Below are 23,431 nucleotides of genomic sequence, written 5' to 3' on the forward strand. Positions count from 1 at the left end.
TCTTATCTAGCTGTTTCATAGGGAGGAAGAAGGAAGGAGCTGGCAGACAGGCAGGCAGTAAACATGGCAGAATTTTAAGGTGACTGTTGAGATCTCAAATACAATAACCTATGTAAACACTGTATTTGTGTTTTGTTTTTTTTTTTCTTTTCACCTCATCCTAGCTTTCATCACCATAAAGGAGACAATATAAGTGGTGGGAAATATGGCCAGGACAAAAGAGAACATCTTGGTAAAGATGAAGTTATCATGTGCAGTTCATTTACCAATGTGTCTCATTTCAAGTTCATTTTTGCAGTTCCAAAGATCTGCTATAAATATAAAAGATATACATTCTGTACATTTTATTAAATGATGCATTTAGTCTGAATTACTCCAAAATCTGAAATTTGAGTGCTAAAATCATGTTATGAATGGTAAACTGTAAACCCAAGCTTATGTGATGGGTCATGCTTAAGATGTAGGCTCTCTACAGATACCACATAAAATCACTCTCAGATTATGTGTATAAGGTACGTATTCATCAAATGAATTCCATATTTAGCCTTAGGTTCCACCTCTAGATATATACAAATATTTCAAACCGAAATTTAGGCAAGCACTTCAGGTAACTGATATTGAGCTAAATTCTAAGTCTTTAGCTGAGAAAGCTAGCTGGGCTCTCTTGTAAAAGCATATTTGATAGTGTCAGAAGGGAAAATGCACACTAGTGCATAATTTTACAGAATAAACGCTCACTGCGCTTCAAAGTGTGCCTAGCCTGTTTGTTGAGTGTGCTCTGGGAGGGCTTACCAAAGGGCTGTTGTAGAAACGTAGCGCACGAATTCGGTGAAGGGTAGAGGGTCTGAAGATGCTCCACAGCTGCGGCACACACACTACAGGCAAACACATATGCTTAATCTACCAATCATGAGACAGACGTCTAGTGTCCAATCAAATAACTGAGACATTTCACCTGTTCATACAGAGTCATGGCAAACTTCTGATGAGTGACACAAGATTTGGAGGTGCACATGTCGGCATCCCTGCTTGGCACCAGGTGAAAATGAATCCTTGCCAATATGTTTTCCTAATTAAAAAATTAAAAAACACAAAGAAAGAAGTTGCTGATCTTGCAGAGAACACCTTAGAACATAACTACTTTTAATTGAGCAGTTTCTGAAGTGTAAACGCAGGTTGTCATAAATGCTAGCTTCCCGATTTCCCTCGCTAATCACTGCAAAAGTCAAGCTTCTGCAATGCTAGCTTCAAAACGAAAAAATGTAAAGCCTTATTTTAAATACCAATCATAGTGGTTAATATATAGAATTCAGTTTCAGAAGCATTTTTCTACATTCCCAGTGTTCTCTTATTAAGTAAAACCAGGTTAACTTTTAAAAAAGTGTGTGTGTTCTATGCGTGTGCACTTTTATCTGCAGGTGCAGGCACAGGTGCCTATAGAGGCCAGAAGACAATTTCAAGTGTCATCCTCAGGAACACCCACACCATCCTTTGAGACAATGTCTCTCATTGGCTGGGAGCTTACCAACTAAGCTAAGGTGCTGCCAGTGAGCCCCAGGAATTCTCGTGTGTGTGTGTGTGTGTGTGTACTGGGTAATTTTACAGGGTTTTGAGAATCAAATCAGGTCATCATGCTGGTTAGGCAAACCAACTCAGCTCTTTTCTGCCCCAGATTACCATTTTATATTCCTACTTGGACCAGCTGGTCTATAGAACTTCAGTGACTCAATGGCTTCACTTTAGAATAATTCAAGCAATGTCCTTCTATGAATTTTCAGATTTATACCATAGATCAGTAAGTGGCAACCCTTTCATTTTATTCTTTTAAAGAGTAAATCATTGTACTTGCTGCACCCCTTGCCACACACCTCCTTAAGGCAGGGAGCCCCTGCTGGCATTATTCCTACCTATGCATAGGCAGCCAGACTAATGACCCTGTGGTTTGAATGACAATGGCTCCCATAGGCTATCATTTCAATACTTGGTACCCTATGGTGGCACTGTTTGGGAAAAATTAGGAAGTGCGACCTTGTTGGAGGAGGTGTGTCACTGGGAGTGGGCACTGAGTGGGTTTCAAAAGTCCATGCCTTTCTGAGTTAGCTCTCTCTGCTTCCTATTTGTGGACTAAGATGTAAGTAAGCTCTTGGCTACTGCTCCAGTGCCTGCCTGCATCCTGCCATGCTCCCGCCACCAAAAGTCACGCACTCTCCTTCTGAACTCTAAGTCGCAATAAACATGTTCTTTTATGAGTTGCCTTGGTCTTGGTGTCTCTTCAAAGCAATAGAAAAGTAACTAACCAAGACAGACCCCTAGTAACGTATCACTCTGCCCACACTCAGTGTTTCTCAACTATCATTTGAGAAGGGCCTGTTGAGGCATGGGCTGGTGCTTTGTATCTGATTGCTAATTATCTTCCCTGCTCCCCTCAAGGTCTGCTTGCTGTCTTTTATAAGCAGACACTCCCGTATCTCAAAATGTAACTTTGCCTAAGAAATTATTCCTGATTGGCCTAATTATTCCTGATTAAAAGGCCTAAACATGGCAGAGCATAACGGGGTAGGTGTGTCAAAGTCGAGGGTGTTAGGAGGGAAGGCTCTTGGGAAGGAGGAGCACACGGGTACTGGCGCAGGAAGCAGACAGGCACCGAAGGAGGAGGGCAGAGAGCCGAGATGGGATAGCGCAGAAGAGACATGGCCAGATTGTCGAGGATGGAGGTAAGCGGCCAAAAATAAGCAAGTATTTATGGAATTATGGATGGGAGGTAGCCCAGATAGAAATGATTCAGCCAGATGGCATGGGATAGAGGCTGGGAGCTAATGGAAGGTAGCTCAGGAGATAGTATCTGCCATGCCCCAGGTGAAGTAAGGCTATTCTAAAATCCATCAGGTGTCTGTGTCTTTATTAATTATGAAAGGGGGTTAAGTAATATCACTGTAATAATTATAAGCCTAATAATAAACACTTTTAGGCCATTATCTTAAAATAACAGTAACAAAGGTCCTATTTGCACTAACAGTGATTAGTGTAGAAATGCAAACTGGCCAAAGTTTAGAGAATGAGACTGCAGAAAGGTCGGTCCTAAGAGAATGAATATGATGAAAAATATATATATACACACACACATATTTATATGTATGTTTATATGTAAACACACACACAATCCCGCAATACCCACTCCTAAGGCTCAATATCATTGAGAGTGTATCAAGATTGTAAGACTACAAGCTGGGGACAACTATAAGGAAACATTGTCTTTTGGATAAAGCAGAGCAGTTACACATTCAGGTATGTTTGGATAGCACACACAAAACCTGTGCGAAGAAACTAGACTGAATCTCAGCACTGAGAGGGGAGATGTGCATACAATTCCCCGCTTAGCCATGTAGCCTTTGGCAACTGTCAGCTGTAGTGCAGGGAGAGGAAGAGACAGTTTCCCAAGCGTAGCTGCTGTTAAGTCAGTCACTCTCCAGCGGAACTACACACTCAAAGGACCTGGGCAGCACAAAGTGGTCTTAAAATACTAAAAACAAAATAGTACACCAAGTTGGGTGCTTGGTGTGTATATATATTATATAAATATAAAAAGAATTACATGTATATTTTTGTAAACATGTAGTAAAAATTAGAGCATAAATAATCAAAACTCAATATACAGCATAGACCAGCGTGATTTAAATGCAATCTTGAAAGATGAACAAGAGGCACAGAGGCACTGACCAGTTCTGACATTCTTCGTCTTTATAAGTTCTCTGTCTTTAAACTTGCATCACACGAAGAATTAAAGCTATTTGTCTAACCTCTTAAGGTTTGTCAGAGATACTTACAAAGCACTCGGCAGCATCATCCATGAGGCCAAGCTGAAATCTCTGCTCATCTTTGAAGCTTTCTGCAAGAGCATGCCTTATGTTATCTGAGGGAAGTGCTTTTTCTCGACTGTGTTGAAATTGTGCAAATATTGTCTAGAAATCAAAAGTACATCAGCAGGTTGAATGCCAACAACTTTATAAACACTTTAATGATTTCACTGCAACATAAATAGCATACCCATACCAAGAAATGAATACAAGAACGGAGGAGATGGCTCAGAAGGCAAAACAAACACTGGCTTAAGGACTGAAGGCTGAACTCCCAGAAAAAGCCAGGTAGGCATAAAGAGCCTGCCTGCAATCCTGCTATGCAGAAGGCAGAGGCAGGGAGTCGGGGCTTACACACTGTCTCCTACTCTACAAAAGGAGTACGCTCCATGAGAATGGAGTTTTGGTGTTGTTGTTTAGGTTATGAGGATCTCATTATGTAGCTCAGGGCAGCCTTGAACTGGAGATTTACCTGCTTCCACATTCCAAGGGTGGGAAGAATCTAGATCGTTACAAATTATGCTCACTGCACTAACTCAGTAATGGGAGCAGCATCTAGAACTCAGTAATAGCTGAGAACACAGTCATTAAAATAATTACAAAACAATCAATAGTCTCAAGTTTCATATTATTTAAAATATTAATTATTAAAATTATTAAAATATCAATTATAAAAGTAGAAGAAAGAACTTGTCATATTTTAAGCATTCACTTAAAATAACCATCCAAATTAAAAACTTGGAGAAACAATAGTAGCTACTAGTAGTTACCTTTAATGCACAAAATATGCAGGCATCTCCCTGACAAACATGCCCAGTCAGAACTCTCAGGCTTCTTCGGAATATATCTAATTGCCATAAAACCTAGAAGACATTTGAATGAGAAATAGAATGACATTGTTTTTGCTATGAAAAAAAAAAAAGCATATTTTGACATTTTAAAAGCAGTAAAATAGTAACTTCTTTGATCTCCTGTATAGCTGGACTTGTGTAATCACTTGAAACAATGGAAAACACAACAATTCCTAGAAGAAATCCCTATTGATTCACATGAAAGTCTGACAGGCACAGAGCACCTTCTCCCCAAAAAACCCTAAAGTTTTCAGTTAAGTATCTGGACACAGACAGGAAATATGGGATACTATGTAAAGACCTTGGCAGAGACATGAAAGAGGAACTTGGAACCACCGAAATCTAGGAAGGAAACACAATTAGACTTTAAAGCTGGGATGTACTAAATAGTGGTCAGTGTGGGTGACCAGTATGTGTGTATTCAGTCATACCAGGTGAAAGACTCCTGGGTGATAGGGGACAAGATGGTCAGTGGAAGTCAAGCAATGAATCGAATATATTCACAGCAATTGCTCTTTGGACACTTGCTAGCAAGAAACAAACAACAAAAATCCTGTAACAGTTGAAATAAATCCATCCAGCATCTAAATCCCACTTTGTAAAACCTGCACTCTACAGTGGACTAACAGTATTATGCATCTCACACCACTTTTGTGAAGAGCAGACAGTACACAAAGTGTAATGGTGCATAGCAGGACCTGACACAGAGTCCATACACACGCAATTACAGCAAGCAAGTTTATCAAGATTCCTTGTACCTTTCAGTAATTTCTCCAAATAATGTAAAGAACCAACTTAAAACATCTAAATTCTCTCAATTAAAAACAGTATGTTAATAAAAACAAAATGAGTATTTTGCAAAGTACTTGCTAGTACTTAATAATTTTCTTATATATTATCTCTTAGCATATCATAAAAACACAAGATTTAAATCCATTTTCAAGAGACTCAGCAAAGATGAGGAAGATTAACGACAGCAACATGTTTAACAACACAAGCTCTGAAGGCAGATGGCCTGGGTTCCAGCTGCAGTTCTTCAGCTGAGCAGCTCCTGAACTGACAGACAAATGCTTACTGTAGCATCTAACTCCAGGAGTTGTAAAGATTAAATGAACTGATATACGTAATAATCAGCAAGGATCTAATATATAGTAAGTATTTGGCAAATGTTAGCTATTAAATATAACTTTGCTTCTAACTCAAAAAATTTACCAACACAGTAACATGCCAAACATGTTTTAACTGTATTCTTGTTACCTGAAAATTTATATTATTCAGTTAATAGGAAACCTCTAGATTCTTTCAATAAAGTCAATGATGCTTTTCAACTTTATCTATCTATCTATCTATCTATCTATCTATCATCTGTCTATCCTTAAAAAGGAGTTTGAACAGAAGTACCCTCTATGGGTGGGCCTCCATTGCTGTTTCCAAAATTTACTCAATGGTAACCTCAGTGCGAGGCACGGATGGATATTTCCCTACCACCTATTGGTCAGGGAGCCTCTAGAGGTACCCCAAACACATGGGCTACTACCATTGCTATTGGTTGCCCACTATAACTACATGATAAGACACTACTGCTGAGAAAACCACTCACTTCCACTGCAGGATACAGAGAAATCAACCTGACAGACTAGGAAACCCTGTACTTGCTGGCCAGCATTCACAGTGTTGGAAAGGTGCTGTGCAAGCTGACGGAGGGAGAAAAGACATCATCAGTGGTCTTACTGGACCCTAAGAGTACAATATTGACCTGCCTGCCGCACTGAGTGCACGCACTCATGCAGCTGTGACATGAGCTATGGGAGTAACCATCTGCTTTCTGACTGGACACAAGGTCAGCTCCATTTCATGTCTAGTTCTGTAAACTCGTCAAAGGCCATACTAGAGAAATATAAGCCCTGGGGGTAGGTAGTAAGCAGTCATGTTGTCAAAGTAATTTCTAATACCTAAGTTTATATCCACAGATTTGTGTTGCTTTCAACTCTGGCCAGAGAAGTTTCTTTCTGTAGTCAAGGCAGAGACTAATTATCTGGTCAATGTACCAGGTATAAACAACAGGCAGAACTAAGCTGCCAGATAAAGAGGACAGCTCTGAAATGCAGACTCCTGGATGTGACTTGGGTTTTGCAAACGTCTTTTCACAGTCCCTGTGGTTATCTGCAAAAAACCTGTACAAGATCAAGCCAGAAAAAATTCTAGCATGAATGGGAAGGAGCTATTGGAGCCCTGATCCCCAGCAAAGAAGCTACTGAGGACTGATGGCTGCGGAGGAAGAGTCACTATGGGGAGGAGGGGTGTGGCCTCTACTGTGGCAAGGGCCCTGATCCATGTGCATATGTCAGTACTGTTTGGACTAAGGAGGAGAGGAAGAAGATGATGAGTAGGACCACCAGTGCCGTGACATGAAACAGGAATGGAGACAAACTGAGGAGTCCAAGAGAAACTGGAGGGAGGTAGTGGGGGATAGGTATGATAAAAATGTTGTAACATATATGAAAATTTCAAAAATATTAATTTTTCTCTAACTTCTCAATATAGTAGTATAAAGCCTTAAAACAAATCTTTATCACAAAACTATTCTAATTATAATCCACCCTTATCCTAGTATATAAAATTATATTCTATCGCCTATTATAAGTCTCAGCTAATGTTGAACTAATTTGTTTTTTAGTGATATGTTCTCCTTTTTAAGTTTCTTTCATGTAGTTATTTAACATGAATCCTGAAAGAAATTATGCAGTTTTTACATATATACATGTAGTTTAAGTACCCCCAGCCAAATCAGTGCATATAATTGTATAAATTTAACAAAGGAATATAAATTTGATCATATTCCTTACTTTGAACCTCTATAAAAATATACTGAAATGATGAGAGCTAGGAGAAACAGTATAATTCACTCTCTGCCTTTCAGTGGATCCGTACCTTTTCACAGCTGCATTTGAAGTTGGTATGGCCTTACAAGATGTATTCCTCAATTTATTTCTGAGCAAGCTTTAAAAATAATCATAAAACTGACTATTAAGAAGACAGAACGTATTCTGACAGAGCGTCTATTTGAATAGTAGTTCTGTCGATGAGAACTGGCTTTGCAATCAGCCTGTAGCAACGTGTCACCGTGGAGGCTGCTGGAGTAGGTGGGACAGAGCGCTGCAGAGTCCTCACCAGGGATCACACAGGCTCCCCCAAGTACTCCAGTAAGTGCAAGGAGGACGTCATCTTGGGCCAGGGAATAACCCACTCGCATGAACTAGAAATCATGCTCAGAGTTCAACAGTCAAGGTGGAAAACTTAAGTTCACAGAGCACTGGCTGAAGAAAAGAAGCATCTGAAAAGAAATTAACCTTACGAGTAAATAAAACTGTCCCTGACCAAGAAACTAGACCACCAAGATGATCAGTCTGCTTCCAACTAAGTTAATCTTGCCCTAGAATGAAGTTCAAGGTTCTCTTTAGGAATCCTGAAATATCTGTAACCTTACAAGGTGAAACTTCTGTGACATCCAATAAAAACTAACAGGCATTAAAGCAAAGACAAGAAAAAACAAAACAAACAAACAAAAACAAAACAAACAAAAACCAAGAAGGAATCACAAAAATCAACCAACCAACCAACCAACCAACAACAACAAAAACAACAAAAATCTCACGCAAAACAGAACTCCAAAATTTTATATAAAGGGCGAAATTAGTAGGTAAGCACAGGAAAACAATTCATAGGCTAGAGGTTAAGACTGAGCAATGATGCTCAGACATGAAGACATGTATCAAATATTTACTAATGAAAATCACAATGTCTAAGATAAAAAAATAAAATATGACAAATAGCAGATTAGACATTGAAAAGATAAAGAACTTCAAGACGCAGATACAGAAACCATGGGAATGACAGAGTCCATGCCACTCGAAACCAACAGTATGTTAACTAGAGTCCTCCACAGGAGGGAAAGACAAGACAACTGCCTGAACCAATAATAGTAAACAAGTTCCAAATTTGATTGAAATATCAAATTCATAGATTCAAGACATTCAACAAACTCAACCACAAATGACACTAAGAAAACTGCTGAGACACAGCACTGTAAGCTAGGGATAAGGAAAAACCTCCTGCCTCTACCTCCCAAGAACTGAGACTAAAGGCATGCCCCACACCTAGCTTTAATGTGCTAATCTTCCAAACACAGGAGTGAAATGGATTTCTTTCAATCATACAAAAGCTAAAATAATACATTCCTAATAGGCCAGGACTATAAAAAATATTAGTAAAGGTCATTCAGGCAGAAGGAAAAGATGCTACATTGAAAGGTGGTTCTATTTGATGGATCAGGAAGTACATTACAACAGGAAGTACATAAACAAACATTAGATAGAAAAATAGTCTTTATGGCAAAGCTTCGTGCAATGTTCATTAAAAAAAAAAAATGTTAGCAAGAGAGTATTTCTACTTTCTTGACTATGAACATTTCCATACTTGGAACTTGCTATAACAAGATTTTGCTTCCCTAAAGCGTGCATATGCACCGCCCCCCCCCCCAAACTGTGGGAATGAAAGAAAAGGAAAATGTAAAAGTAGAAAACAGGAAGAGACCGGAATTGATAGTAAGATCTTAATTTTAAATATGTGGTGCTTGGATTTCCTTCTCTCTACTGCCATCTAGTAAGTACTTTCTTTTCTCTTAACAACACAGTAGAGTCTCTGAGCTAGGCTGAACACTGCTGTTGAAGGTCCAAAGTGAACTAGAGTGTTTTCCTAACCCCTTTGGCTCCCTTTCCTGGGTGAGTTACAGAACTCTCAGCGGGGACATCTGTCCCAGGTGGAGAGGAACTGAGAAGGCGACTGAGATGCTGGAGCATGTGGCATATCACAGATGTGTACACTCATTAAAAAATGGTATAGCTCTATCTACCATTAGTGTTCAGAAGAAAGCATCTGGAATTGATAAAAGAGCAAAGCATATTACACAGAGAAAAGATTATTTAAAATAGAAAAGTATGTTTATATACATTTATCAAAATTATTTCAAAAAAGTGTTAAACAGGTGAAATAAACTTTGGTTAATCTAAAACAATGTTACTCAAATTATAATTCCAGAGCAATTTAAGGGTCACTGTGAGGTGAAGAGAGCTGAATTACTGAAGTAAAATAAAGTTGCAATCTTATTTCAACCTAAGCAGCTCATCTGTTTTTATACTATCTACTAGGATATACACTAGACTTATATTTTAAAAAGTATGCAAGAGAGTGTTAGCTAATTAAAACAAAAAATGTTTACTTTAAAATATTCTTAACTTTTTAAGCATTATGAATAAAAATGTTCTTATATCAGAGCAATGCATCACTCTGTGGAGGAATATCATTTCCAATTATTATAAAAGCTAAAATGTTCAATGAGAGAATCTTCTGCACCACTAAAAATAACATTAAGGTATTCCAGGGCTGGGAAGCGGACTCAGTTGAGTAAGTTCTGGTCACGCATGCCTGAGGACTTGAGTTCAGATCCCTGGACCCATGTAGAAACAAGCTTTGGTGAAGTGTGTGTAACCCCAGGGCTGGGAAAGGAGGAAAGACAGGTAATTCCCTGAAGCTCAATCAAGTCAGCCTAGCTGAATGGACGGACGAGCTGCAGGTTCAGTGAGACCATGCCTCAAAAAATGAGGTAGAAAGCAGCTTGGGCCTGACATCTGATGCTAACTTCTGACTTCCACGCACTGCACACAAGGTAAACCTATATGTTCGTGCATATACAGAGGTACATCCAGCCCTACCCACGGGGGTCACTCCAGTCGATGAGGAGTTAATAGAACGCTTAAATAAGAGGCCCTTAAAAGCACTGAGAGAAAGGCTGAAACAAGTGATTGGTGGTCTCACCTGTACAGCACTATTAAGAAAGCAGCTGTTCTGTCCTGGCTCATTCAGCAGGCCTACAGTAGGTGCCAGGGACAGCAAACTTCCTGCTTGATAGGCTTTCCCAAGATTACCACTGGGTTTCCGTAAGAATTTTACCCAGGCCATTTTCAAGCAACTTGTTTTGCATGGGAGTTAAGTAATATGCTTATGTGGTATTTTGGAGAAGAAAGTGGGTGATGTCCCGAGCTGTCCACTGAATTCCACTGCAATCCACGATGGCACTGTATGCCTCCAAGTCCATCTTGTTCCTGGTGTGCTACATTTCTGAGGACTTTCATAAGTAAAAACAAAGTAAACGCTGAAGTTGTGAATGCTAAAAAGCAAGCTATTTTAAATAAGGCCTTACAGATTTAATAACTCTTAAATTTTATAAGTTGTACAACATTAATCAAAAATAATTTTAGCTGCTAAAAATATGAGGAATTGGCCATTTTCTTTAATGTGTAAGTCATTAGTTCTGATGGGTTAAAAGTAGAGGAGATACAAGGTGCAGAGCAGGCATCTGCAGGTTCCTCTGCTCAGCTGTTTTCTTTATGTTTCTTTAGTGAAGTAGCTTTTCTCTGATCCGGGTGACGTAATCAAAGGTGACTCCCTATTCATCAGCATGCCCTCAAAGCAAATCTACAAAAAAAGAGAAAAAATGCTTAAATAAAAGCTGATCAAAATTCACTTATTATTTCATAAGTCACTGAATAAATAATTGCAATTCATTATCAGAAGGGTTATGCTAGCCTGCATTCCAAAATATAAAATGAAAAATATTTCATTTAGATTTTTTAAAAGTTGGTAGAACATTAATCACTACCTATCCCAACTGTAATGTTGAAAGATATCATAAAAAATATTGTCTTAAGGAAACCCTCTCTTGAACAAAACAAAACAAACAAAAAACCAAAAAAAACCCAAAAAACAAAACAAAGCAGAAAAACCAAAAAAAAAAAAAAAAAAAAAAAAAAAACCCCAACAAACAAGTACTCACTATCAATTGTTTAATCACCTGAATGTCCTTCTTGCACACCCTAGCTTAACAGATGCTTACTGAGCCACGCACTGTATCGAGCACTGACCTAACACAGCGAGGACCATTCAGACCATGCTTCATACCATGACAATATAATAAGCAACTAGAGAAGGTGTGTGTTACAGGTTAATGGGGGAGAGAGTAAGGAAGCAGGATGGACGTGTGCCTTACATTTTAAGCAAGAAAGCCAAGAGAGGACTCACTAAGAAGCTTATACGTACATCAAGGTTTGAAGGAGGGAAAGCCACCTGATGGGGAGAACCCCAGTTAGCATGGATAGCAACTTCAGGTGTTGAGCCTGATCACAACAGGTATGATGAAGGAACACAGGCCCAGTGTGACAGGAGGAATGCTAAAGAAAGAGATCGCATGGGGTCTTAATACATGCCTTGTTAAACTCTAGGTGAAAGTCATTGAATTCTATCTTCACAGCACATAAAAGATGAGAGATTAGGTCAGTTCTAGTATCACTGATCAAATACCCACCGCTAACAAAGCACTAAATAAAAAAGAAGAAAGCCACCAGTCTCTAGAGAATCAGTCAGCAGACCTTGTTTCCAGGCAGCTGCCTGGTCTCAGGTCCATTCCTCCCATCCAGGGCCAAGGCTTGCTCACCTCACTGATGAGGTAACTGACCTGCTTGATGAAGTTCAATTGTTTTAAAGATGTTAGCTGTTTCCTCTTTTTAACTCTATAGTTTGCAACCTCCTCTTTAAAGATATATAAATAATCCTGAAATGAATCATTTACACTAAGTGCTTAGTAAACTCAGCCACGTTTGTGGACCATTAGGGACTCTTTATTGGCAGCTGTGGTGACTGAATGGGCATGCCCCCATAGACTCCCAGGTTTCAATACTTGGTTCCCCAGTTGGTACAACTGTTAGGGAAGAGTAGGAAGTGTAGACTTGTTGAGGGAGATGTGTAACTAGGGGTAGGATTTGAGGTTCCAAAAGGCAGTACCACGCCCAGTTAGCTCTCTCTGCTCCTGCCTCAGCTGCTGCTCCATGCCTGCCTGTTCGCTGCCATGCTCCCCACTGGAATGTGATGAACTCCTATCTGGCTACAACTGTAAGCCCAATAAGCCCTTCCTTCTATAACGGGCATGGGTCATGTTGTTTTTTCACAGCAACAGGAAAATAACTAGTACAGGAGCAAATTTCTACTTTTATTTTAAAATTTTATTTGCGTGTGAATATGGGCATTCATATACCATGATACAGGCACAGACGGCAGAGGACAGGCAACCTCTGGTCTTGGTCTTTGCTTTCTACCTTACCCAAGAAAAAAGTCTCTTCATTGTTTTTCTGCTATGTAGGCCAAACTAGCTGGCCTGTTGAGTTTCTTGGATTTCCTGTCTCTGCCTCTCAGCTCACCATAGGAGGGCTAGGATTAGACACTGGAGCTCTATGGTCAACTTTTACATGGGCTCTGGAGATTCAAACTTAGGTCCTCACACCTGCACAGAAAGCACTTTCATCTTTAAGCCATCTCCCCAGCCCAGAAATCCCTACTTTTAGTAGAATGTCCTTTTAAAATTATATTCTTTCAACAAAACTTAATTGTCACCAATTCCATACCAGGAAGTAAGATATGTGAAACAATTATTCTCTCTTAAGAACTCATCAGTGAGGGGCAGTGACACAGATACTTTAATAAAACTGTGCCTTCCATTCCTACCTAAGATGTCAAACAAGTATGTGTTCTTGCTGCCTTTCCTCTAACCCAGTGTTTCTGAACCCGTGGGCCATGACCCCTTTGGGGGGAGGGTCAACTGGCCTTTCACAGGAGTTGCCTATGACCATGAAAAAACACAGATATTTACATTGTGATTCATAAACAGAAGCAAAATTACAGTTATGAAGTAGCATCAAAAATAACTTTCTGGTTGGGGGTCACCACAGCATGAAGAACTAAAGGGTCACAACATTATGAAGGTTGAGAACCAGCTCTTTAACCTGTCTCTAGAGATTAAGACAAAAGTTAGTCAGTCTAATGAAAGGTGGGGAGAAAGCCTGGGGGTACCAAAGTGACTGGCTCTTACAGGAGGAAGGAGATAGCAGCTAAGCGATGAAGAGAGCCAAGTAATACAGACCAAGAAAGACACTTCTAGCTGTAACCTTCCCATTCCAAGGAACTCGGAACCCACACAATACAAAGACAGGAAAGTACAGCTGCCCAGTGCCATCTGGGTGGGAGGGGAGAGTTTACATCAAGACCCTACTATAGCAAAACCAGTCTGGGAAGTGGAAGCAAGACCAGGCATGCCCGCTTTGTGCTCTACAGTCACCCCTACGGCATAGAGTACCATTCCTGCAAGCAGGCAAATAAGAAGTTCCTTTTAGGGGAAAAATGACACAGACGCTAAGAGTACTAGTTACTCTGCCAGAGGGCCAGGGTTCAATTCCTAGCACCTACATAGAGCTCACAACTGTCTCTAACTATAGTTCCAGATATACATGCAGGCAAAATACCAGTGCACATAAAATAAAAATAAATAAAATCATTAAAAAGAATTATTAAAAAGGAAAGGCCCCGCCCCCCCACCTCCTCTCTACTCCCTGAAATCAGCATACACATGTATTAGAGTTTTGTCACCTCGCTTCCCTTCACCACAGACAAATAGGACTAGCATATGACACCTCAGGTAACTATTACTAGAGCCTTAGAAAATGTGAACAAAGAGAGAATGCAGGCCAGTGAGGTGGCTGAGTGGTTAAAGGTTCTTGCCAAAAAGCCTGACAATCCAAGTTTGATCCCTGGAATACATATGGTGCAAAGAACAAACCAATTCCTCTAAGTTGTCCACTGACTGCCACATGTGTGCTAACATGTCCACATACAAGCAATAAAAAACAATCAAACAAGTAAGTAAGTTTTAAAAAAGCAAAAACCAAAAAAGAGGTAATGAACTGAACCTTCCATAACACAGGGAATAAAAAAACAGGAAAGACAGACAACACACTACTAGCTAGTTGACAATAATGTGTAAAACAAAAACAAAAATAACTTGCTAAAATTAAAAGTTGAAAGGATGGGCTACCATAAAATTAAGTGGAAAAGAAAATATTTGTGACAGTAAGTTCCGGTTATACCCATAGACTGATTCATCTCTCACTGCCTATCAGAGAAGCTTCTATTTGCAGGAGATAGGACCAACACGAGGCCACAGCTCGCTGAGGTACAGAGAGTAAGAGACCAGAATGCTCCCTTCTAACTGGAATAGATGCACTGCACCCCAATCCCCCCAGAGACTTAGGGATCACTGTGGAGGAGGTGGAAATGTAAGAACCAGGGGCAATTTGTGACTTAAAGAAAATTATCTTCTAGACAGTGCACATATGAACTCACAGCCCACACAAGACCTCTGCAAGCTCAAGCCACACCAAATCCACAATGCAGAGGAGTTGATGTTAGCCCAGGCCTAGCTCAGGAGCTAATGGCAACTAAGAGCTAGAGGGGGAAAGTTAAGCACAAACTGAGTGAAAGAAGCCAAACACAAAGACCACATACTGTGATTCGCAGCAGGCAGAACAACAGGGTTGCTTAGGCCTGGAGAAGTAAGAGAAGGCTGTTGGGTTTCGTCAGGGTGCTGCAGCTAGGGGGTACAAGGTTGTTTTTCTTTTTTTCTTGGAGGTGATAAAATGTTCTAAAATCAGTGATAGATGTTTGCTTGTATGTATAACTAAGAACTACTGGCATGTACTTTATTTTTTTTTATTAATTTATTCATGTTACATCTCAATGGTTATCCCCTCCCTTGTATCTTCCCATTCCTCCCTCCCTCCCATTTTCCCCTTTCTCCCCTCCCCTATGACTGTGACTGAGGGGGACTTCCTCCCCCTGTATATGCTCTTAGGGTATCAAGTCTTTTCTTGGTAGCCTGCTATCCTTCCTCTGAGTGTCACCAGGCCTCCCCATTCAGGGGACGTGGTCAAATATGAGGCACCAGAGTACGTGTGAAAGCCAGACCCCACTCTCCACTCACCTGGGGAGAATGTCCTGTCCATTGGCTAGATCTGGGTAAGGGTTTGAAGTTTACTGCCTGTATTGTCCCTGAAATCTCTTATCTACTACCATGCCCTCTGGTAATACACCTGCTAACAAGCATTAAAATTTAAAATACAAAATATATTTCAGGGCAGAGAGATGGCTTAGCAACATTAGCTGCTTTTCCAGAGGACCTGCGTTCTGTTCCCAGAACCCAGCAGTTTACAACTGTCTATAACATCAGCTCCTGCTATAACCCAACTCCCTCTTCTGGTCTCCAGAGTCACCAGTACACAGGTGACACACATACACACAAATACACAAACACACACACCACCACACCACCAAAAACCAAACCTTCAAATCCAACATTGAGAGTAGAACACTGCAGAATAAAGCATCACTGCAGTAAATCATGAAGGAATCAGAGCATGCGCCATCAGCAGAGACTCACTAGCCTATCAAAGTGTGCTAAGGCACGGCATCTATTCTTAACATGAGGGGCCTTTCTTCTATGAGAGGTGGGGCTTGTTTACCCTGCACAGTTCCAATTCTTTAACCTCAGTACGGTAGATACAGGTCCTGATCTGTGCTATACACGTGCCTCCTGCTGAGCACTTTCACATGGTGTGGCTAGATCCAATGTACTTGACTTGCTCAAGTCTCACACTTGGAAAGGACTGAGCTAGATCTAGGTGGCATTCCAGCTTCTCAGTTGTGTGCCTCTATGGAGCTTGTGGCAGGCTGCTTCCAAGACACTGGCCAAACTCTGTGGTATACACAACTAGGTAGCATTCTGGACTCTACTCAAGGCTTGAATCCACAGGCCCTCCCTTCTGGAACCTCTCCTTCCTGCGGGCCCTGCCCTCTCCTTTCTGAGTCTGAAAATGATAAACTGCTTCTTTTATTCCATGAATTTCATGGTGAGATGCCACCTCTGCCTCACCAGCCAAACACACTCAAATCTGACTTCCTTCCCCATTAGAGCCACAGGAGAGAATGGCTATCCCAAACTGAACACAGCCTGAGCAAAAGCCATAAGGAACTTCCACATGAGAGGACACCTGGTCCAGCACAGGTTCTGGCTGCTTAGGTACTAGGTTGAGTGCCAGAATAAAAAATCATGAAAAATGTATAAGAACTCATGACCCATACTGCCTAAAGCGCTTGTTTACAGCCACTCTCCAGAGAGACCTTGGAACCAAGTGAAAGAAGAAAGAAAGAAAGAAAAAGCAACAATGTTTTTATGTAATAATGATCTCATTTGGTAAAACAATCAAGTGTGGGAACGTGTATGTTTTTTATGACCATCCAAGCAATTCATTTGTATTTGAAATGGGGCTGCTTAACCAACCTGAGGAAAAGGAGGGGAAAATCTGTGCCAAAAATAACTGTGAACTGTAGACTAGTCACATTTATATAACTCACAGTTATCTATGTATATGTTCACAAATGCAAAGATAAGCATAAAAACTAAATCTAAAGAAATTTAAATCAGCAATGTTGAGATCATACTTGACTAAAGGGAATCTCAAGAAATTCAGTATCAAATTGTCATGTAGGAGTTGGAAGTAAACAGCAATCCAACACTTTAAATAAAAAATGTGAGATTAATTCATAGAACTCAATGACAAAGCAATATACACCGAGCTTAAGAAGCTACTAAAATGTAAAGTTCTGGATGCAAGAGAACACAAAAGACTGAATACAAATCACTACAATTCAAAGAACTAAAGGAAGTTAAGAAAATAATCCTTTTCTTCAAAAAGAAATGAGACAACCAACAAAATATAGAAAGAATGGCTGAAGGCTGAAAAAACAAAAACAAGTTATAGAAGTAGAAAGTAGGCTAAGACTACCAATCAACAAATGGAGAAGACTAAATGGCTAGCAAAGATTCCAACCTGGGAATAGCACCAACTAAAACACACTACTACCCATCCATCAAACTGGCGAAGTTCACCCCTGACGGCACTGCTACCTGAGGGAAATGGTCACTTAAAGATAATGGGTGGATATTTTGTGATAGACTGAAGACAGGTAAGTAAGTGAGGCGGTCCAGGAATGTGTGAGAAATACCGCGGTCCTGGTAAGGGCAGCAGATGACAAACTGGTAAGGGAAAGAATAGGGACCCTTCAAAAGTAAAATCAGGAACGCTTGGGAGTCTGAAGGGTGAAGATGCTCACGCTGCACATTTTTTATCATCTCCACATCCAACAGCTAAGCAGCAAAACCCAAGCAAACTACAGGGACTCCAACCCCAAGAGAAGGTCTTAGGCTGGGCTGGCCATTACCTTGTGCCTCATATTAATCTCAACCTCCTTACACAACAATAGTTTTTTTTAAGTCTTTTATTTTTCTCTTCTCCTTATACAGTGGTCAGTCTTAGTATTCACTCAGTTAAAAACTAAAGAGTTTAAACATACTAGTATGAATTGATTTCACTACCTGTATCTTTTACATCCAGGATTTAAAAACTAGCCTGTTTTTCTCAATCATGGTTATTCAATAAAATTCAATCCTCTAATGTACAGCTGAGTGAGTTTCGACATGTAATCACCACCACAGCCAACTGTTTCCAATTCCCTGAAAGCTCGCTCTCTCAAGCCTCTTCATAGTCGTTAATCTTTCCCAGTGTGGAGGACAGAAGTAAAATAATTTGCACACATACACACGTTCACACACTCACACACTTTATACCTTACTGTCCAAAAGCTGAAGACAGGCAAGACACAATCCACTGATGGTAGCCATGTTTTATGACTCAGACAATGGCACTTTGGGGGGGGGGGGGCGTTGGGCCAATCTAATATAGGAGCCTTTAAAAGCAAAGCGAGCTTTCTTTAGCTGGTAGGGGGTGGGGAGGTGGGCAGATTTCACTCCTGCAGGGTTACAAGGATGTGAGGAGTCTGGAGAGCCTTTAGGACTGAAGAACCGTGATTTCAGTGCTACAAGGAAAAGAATTTGCCCGTTAGCAGATTCTTTCCGAGGACTGCCAGCCAGAAACCCACCCATTTGACACCCTGACCTCACTCAGCTTTGGTTTCCCAAGGACAGAGACCTTGCTGAACCCATCTGGACTGGCTCACTAAAACTGTAAAAGAATTAGTAGCAATCATTTTACGTTGCTAAATTTGTGGTAATGTTACACCATAACAGAGAACTATGACACCCAACTAAATCAAATATGCAAACCTGCTCTTTATTCCCACAATTTCAATTTTTCTAGAATTTTACACAAATGAAATCATATAATGTTTATTTCTCTTGGAAGAATGCTTTTGAGTTTCATCAATTTACTGCACAATTCAGCAACTGTCTATTCATTCCTTTTCAGAGTAAGTAGTGTTGTTGTGAATTAATACAACAAAATTATTATTTTTGGATTGTTTCCAAAATTTTGGATTGTTATTGTAAATAAGCACAAAAAGTACAAGACTTTCTGTAGTCTCTTCCCCTTCTCTCCCCTCCCCCCATTTTTCTTGCTTATGTATGGTTACTTATTTGACACTTCATGGAAAAAAAATCACCTAAGTGTACTCATCTACAACCATATCCAGTTGTGCTCATAGCCAGCCTGGGACCAGGCCATCCGTGGGCTGCAGGATAGACAAGTCTGGTACAGACACTGCAGATGTCTACCCTCTGGCCGCTAGGTCAGTGTCAGTACTACACCAGAAAGGAAGTAGTACTGTTACACCACTCGGATATGGCAGCACTATATGGGGGGGGGGGGGAATCTTGTAGACCTCAAGCAATTATCTAAATTTGGGGAAGCTATTAAGAGAAGAGAAGAGCTTCAATATGCAGAGTAGGGAATTTAGAAAAAGCACAGGCATGGAGTGCTGATGGGCAAAGAAAGCCTAGACTGACTCTTGACAAAGATGGGATCTGTGGTCTGATACTTACGTCTCAGACATAACATGAGGCTGCATCCAGCCGGAGACAGTAACAGAAGGAGAACCTCGCTGCTGCTCATGCCTCTGTTCCCAAAGTGCTCCCCAGTTTGCATTAGCACCTTGCCTGCTCAGTCATCTTAATCTTAAAATGATGGTATACCTATCTCCATATTCCCTTAATTATTCTGTCTGTGTTTTATAGCAACCCAGTGCTGCTTTCCAGATGTAAGTCAAGGATGAACTAGCCTACCATTATCTGTCAAACCGGAACTGACTTCCAAAATTAACTTGGAAAAGAATAGTACAAATGGGTTTGCCTATAGTATTCCTATTATTAAAAAAAAAAAAAAAAAAAAGAATGCAGTAACTTGCCAAGGTTAGGGTGTCATATAAAGTTATTTAAAATTCCAAAAGCTTGTAAGGATTTTTTTATGTATGGTAGAGCAAGTTACATCTACTTCTTGTTTCTACTATCTACATACATTGTAAACAGCACTTTGGAAATAATTTCAATACCAAGTTAATAATCTACCATGCCAAAACTACATTTGTATTATCACCCATTTCTACCCTGCTTTTCCAAGATGACATGAATCAGCACATGTCCTTCCTTAACGCAAGATCTCCTGAATAGCTTCATACACTCGGCACACCGTGTTCAAATGTTTGCATATGAAATATATAAGCTACCAAGCTTTCTGTAGATTGTCATTAGGGTCTATAATTAGGCCATACCTTATAGTTAAAGATGTGAAATAACAAGTCTGCTAAGTTGGTAACTCAACACCTTTGCAGGTTAAGTTAAGCGACTACTGTGTAATGTATATTCAGAAAGTTGTAGAGACAAACATTCGTTCCTTCTACAACTAGAGTTCTGACAAGTCTAATAATGGAAGAAACTGAACTGAGCTTCTCCAAGTGCATATCACCCCTTAAATTAGATGCAATTTCTTTTCATTTTCAACTCTGTCCTATTAAACACAACTTCCAAGCCATTGCACAGCCAAACTGCATTTCTTGACGCTACACAGTGAAAACGAACTTTTGAAAGTAAACAATATAAACAGTATCTTGAATCAGAGCACATACGGAAACTGTAAGGGCACTGTGGACTTTTGATAAAAGGGCAAGAATAAGTAGAATGTGTGTCCTACCACTAAAATTGCAATCTTTTTATTAAAAAAAAAAAAAAAAGCAATGCCTGCACCTTTTAGAGGAAATAGTAATGAATCGTTAGTGTTAAGTACCCTGAGTTGGATAGAACTTACAACTCTATGAATTGAAAAAGAGTTCTTAAGGAAAAAGCGGAAGGATCTGTTGTATTTACCCTTTGGGAAAAATATATAACTATACCATTGGCTTGATTTGCAAACTGAATAAATCACTTTTGTAAGTTTATAGCCGGCAATGATGAACCCAGACTAGCTGTCCAAAGGAGCTCATTTTAAAGGCCTCTAAAAGATAAGGCAAAAATCTTATTTTTAATACTACAGCTTCCCCACCCACAGTCTGTCTGTATGGAATTCTGACAATAGCAGATAAATCACACGTTTACTTCTGAGAAACTTTTTCTTCATTATTTTTTCCTTTTAATTTCTCTTCAACAGGATGAAAGATCTTTGCCTCGGCCGTAATCGACATGACAGAATTGAAAACAACAGAAAATAAAACTGGCAAGTTATCAATTTAACCAATCCTTTCTATGATGACTTTATGTCAACATTTGCTACACCTCTTAAATGTGAAAACCAGTACGTCTTTTCTTAAAGGCTTCAGTGCTAATCTCAAAGAACTTAAATTTACTACGGTCAAACGTACCTCAAGAGTAGCCTTCAAAATATCTTGGGGGGAAAGAATGTATTTCCAGATATGGAAGACTGAAAACAGATAAGGACGTGCAGTACGTTTTGCAAGCATTTATCAGGCTCTCCATGGGTAAAACAAACCTCCAGAGAATACCAAAACCTGAAAACAGGCTCAGATTGCAGGGTTTCTGATCCTCCTGGTTTTCAGATCCACCTGTGCAGGCACTTCCTGTTCTCCCGCGCCGCCGGCGAGTAGTTTGGTAATTGTACCGTAAACCGCCGTTTAGAAGCTAAACATTAACTTTGGACATCTACACGGCTCCTGAGAAACTACCAACCCCAAGATTCTATCACATCCCATCCAGTCGGCTCCCCGGAGGAGGGACGCCCATCATGCTGGAGAAGGCTGAGTGCTCCGGCGGCGGCGGGGCTGGATCGTGAGCCTCGGGAGCCCTGGCCAGCACATCCCGGACCCGACCGGATCCCGCCCTCAGCCCGGGGCCACCAGGCTCAGCGCGCCCGAGCAGGGCCAGGCCGAGGGAGCGCGAGTCCTCCGTCCCCCGCCCAGCGGGGGCTCCCGAGACTCACCTCAAAGCTCTACCTCCCGACGCCGCAGCCTTCCAGTCCCGCTGACCCGGCTCCGCCTCGCGCCGACACCCACGACGTGTCGTGACAGCCGAACCGACACACACCGCCGCTTTCAGCCGCCAGACCCGAGCAGAGCATGCGCGCACGCCCGAGACCTGGAGACCCGTCTGGGCTGTGACACCTGCGAGCAACAGGTCTCTGGACCCCGCCCTCCCTCGCGTCATGGTGCTCCGCCCCTCCTTCGCGCAGCCACGCCCCCGTTCGCGCAGGCCCCGCCCCCGCACGTGAATTCCCAGCTTTCCTGCGGGTGATGCTCCCGTTTCCGCGGGGTTTCTGTGAGGCGCGAGATCCCGCGAGAGCAGGACTTGGGCATTTCCAGACGCGGGGGTGGCTGGCTATGAGGAAGGACGTGGCGGTTCGTTCGTGGAGCCATGCTGTGGGCTCCGGACTTGGGACTGTTTCTTCCGCAGACGCGCGGCCCTTCTGCTGTTCCACGCCTGGATTTGCGGTTTGGCAGTCTGAGCCGAGGTTCTGTGGGTCCCGCCTTTGCTGGGTCCGCACCCTAGCGCCTTTCATGGCTTGCTGGGTTTGTTTGCGATTGAACGTTTTCCATTGGCGTGAATATGTTTTCCCTAACCGGTGGTTTCGTGACCATTAATAAAATGAAAGCCTTAATAAGCGTGCTGACCCAGTTAATATTTGGCAGAAAATTTGGCAGTTTCGGTTCCGTGTTTTGGAACAGGTTTTAAGTTGGAAGCTGCTCCTGAGAACCAGGCTAGCCTTTGTTTGAAAAGACTTTTCTTGAGGATAATAGTTAAAAGGAAAAAACAAAAAGCCTGTCTGGCCATGAAGATCTCTCAGAAGTAGATGTAGGTTTGAAAGATCTTTCCAAAGCTGGTAGGAATGATAAAAATAGATTTAAAAACAAACAAAACAACCCTCAAAGGTGACTCGTAGGTTTATCTTAAATAAGATGAGGAAACCTTTTAAGTTCATTGGTGACATGTGACGATTTATTTATTCTTGAGACCGGATCACTGATAATTTATTAGCATTTACACCATAAGAGTAAAATGAAGCCATAGACGTTGTCCCAAACATTAACATTTCGAGTGGAGGGAGGAAGAGAAACCGGCTTTTAGGCACTTAATTGGCACCATGCCATTTCCTCCTGGTTCTGCAACTATCTCTCTAATGTAGTTTAAACATTTTTCTTCCTTTGCCGACCCTTTATTCACAGCACTTTTGTGGTGGTGTTTAATACTACAACATACGTCACCTCTTCCCCATCTCGGACTTAACCTGTCAGCTAGACTAGATAACAAAGCTCTCAGGTGTGTATCTTCCGGGTGGAGCCTTCTGATGGTGTCTATTTGGATTTCTCATGAGTGCCTTAAATATGTCCTAAAATAGATGTCTTTATCTTATCCTCACTCCCTGTTTCTCCCCATTCATCTGTCCTCTATTTCCATTCTTCATTATTCTATATATTACTATAGTATATACTATA

The 23,431-nt window shown here is 41.0% G+C and overlaps 1 protein-coding gene across 1 annotated transcript in view; it reads right to left on the reverse strand.

Annotated features, from left to right (window-relative positions):
* Positions 1–22,070, reverse strand: part of Usp53 (ubiquitin specific peptidase 53) — a 47,526-nt gene extending 25,456 nt beyond the window's left edge. Inside the window, exons 1-6 of the mRNA XM_051165989.1 lie at positions 21,922–22,070; positions 10,580–11,239; positions 4,625–4,717; positions 3,825–3,959; positions 956–1,069; positions 793–875 (exon numbers count right to left, since the gene is read on the reverse strand). Coding sequence (XP_051021946.1) covers positions 793–875; positions 956–1,069; positions 3,825–3,959; positions 4,625–4,717; positions 10,580–10,723 — 569 coding nt within the window. The 5' untranslated portion in view covers positions 10,724–11,239; positions 21,922–22,070. The remainder of the gene's footprint in view (positions 1–792; positions 876–955; positions 1,070–3,824; positions 3,960–4,624; positions 4,718–10,579; positions 11,240–21,921) is intronic.
* Positions 22,071–23,431: the final 1,361 nt, after the last annotated feature.

This window comes from Acomys russatus, chromosome 23, assembly GCF_903995435.1.
Source record: "Acomys russatus chromosome 23, mAcoRus1.1, whole genome shotgun sequence".
NCBI lineage: Eukaryota > Metazoa > Chordata > Mammalia > Rodentia > Muridae > Acomys > Acomys russatus.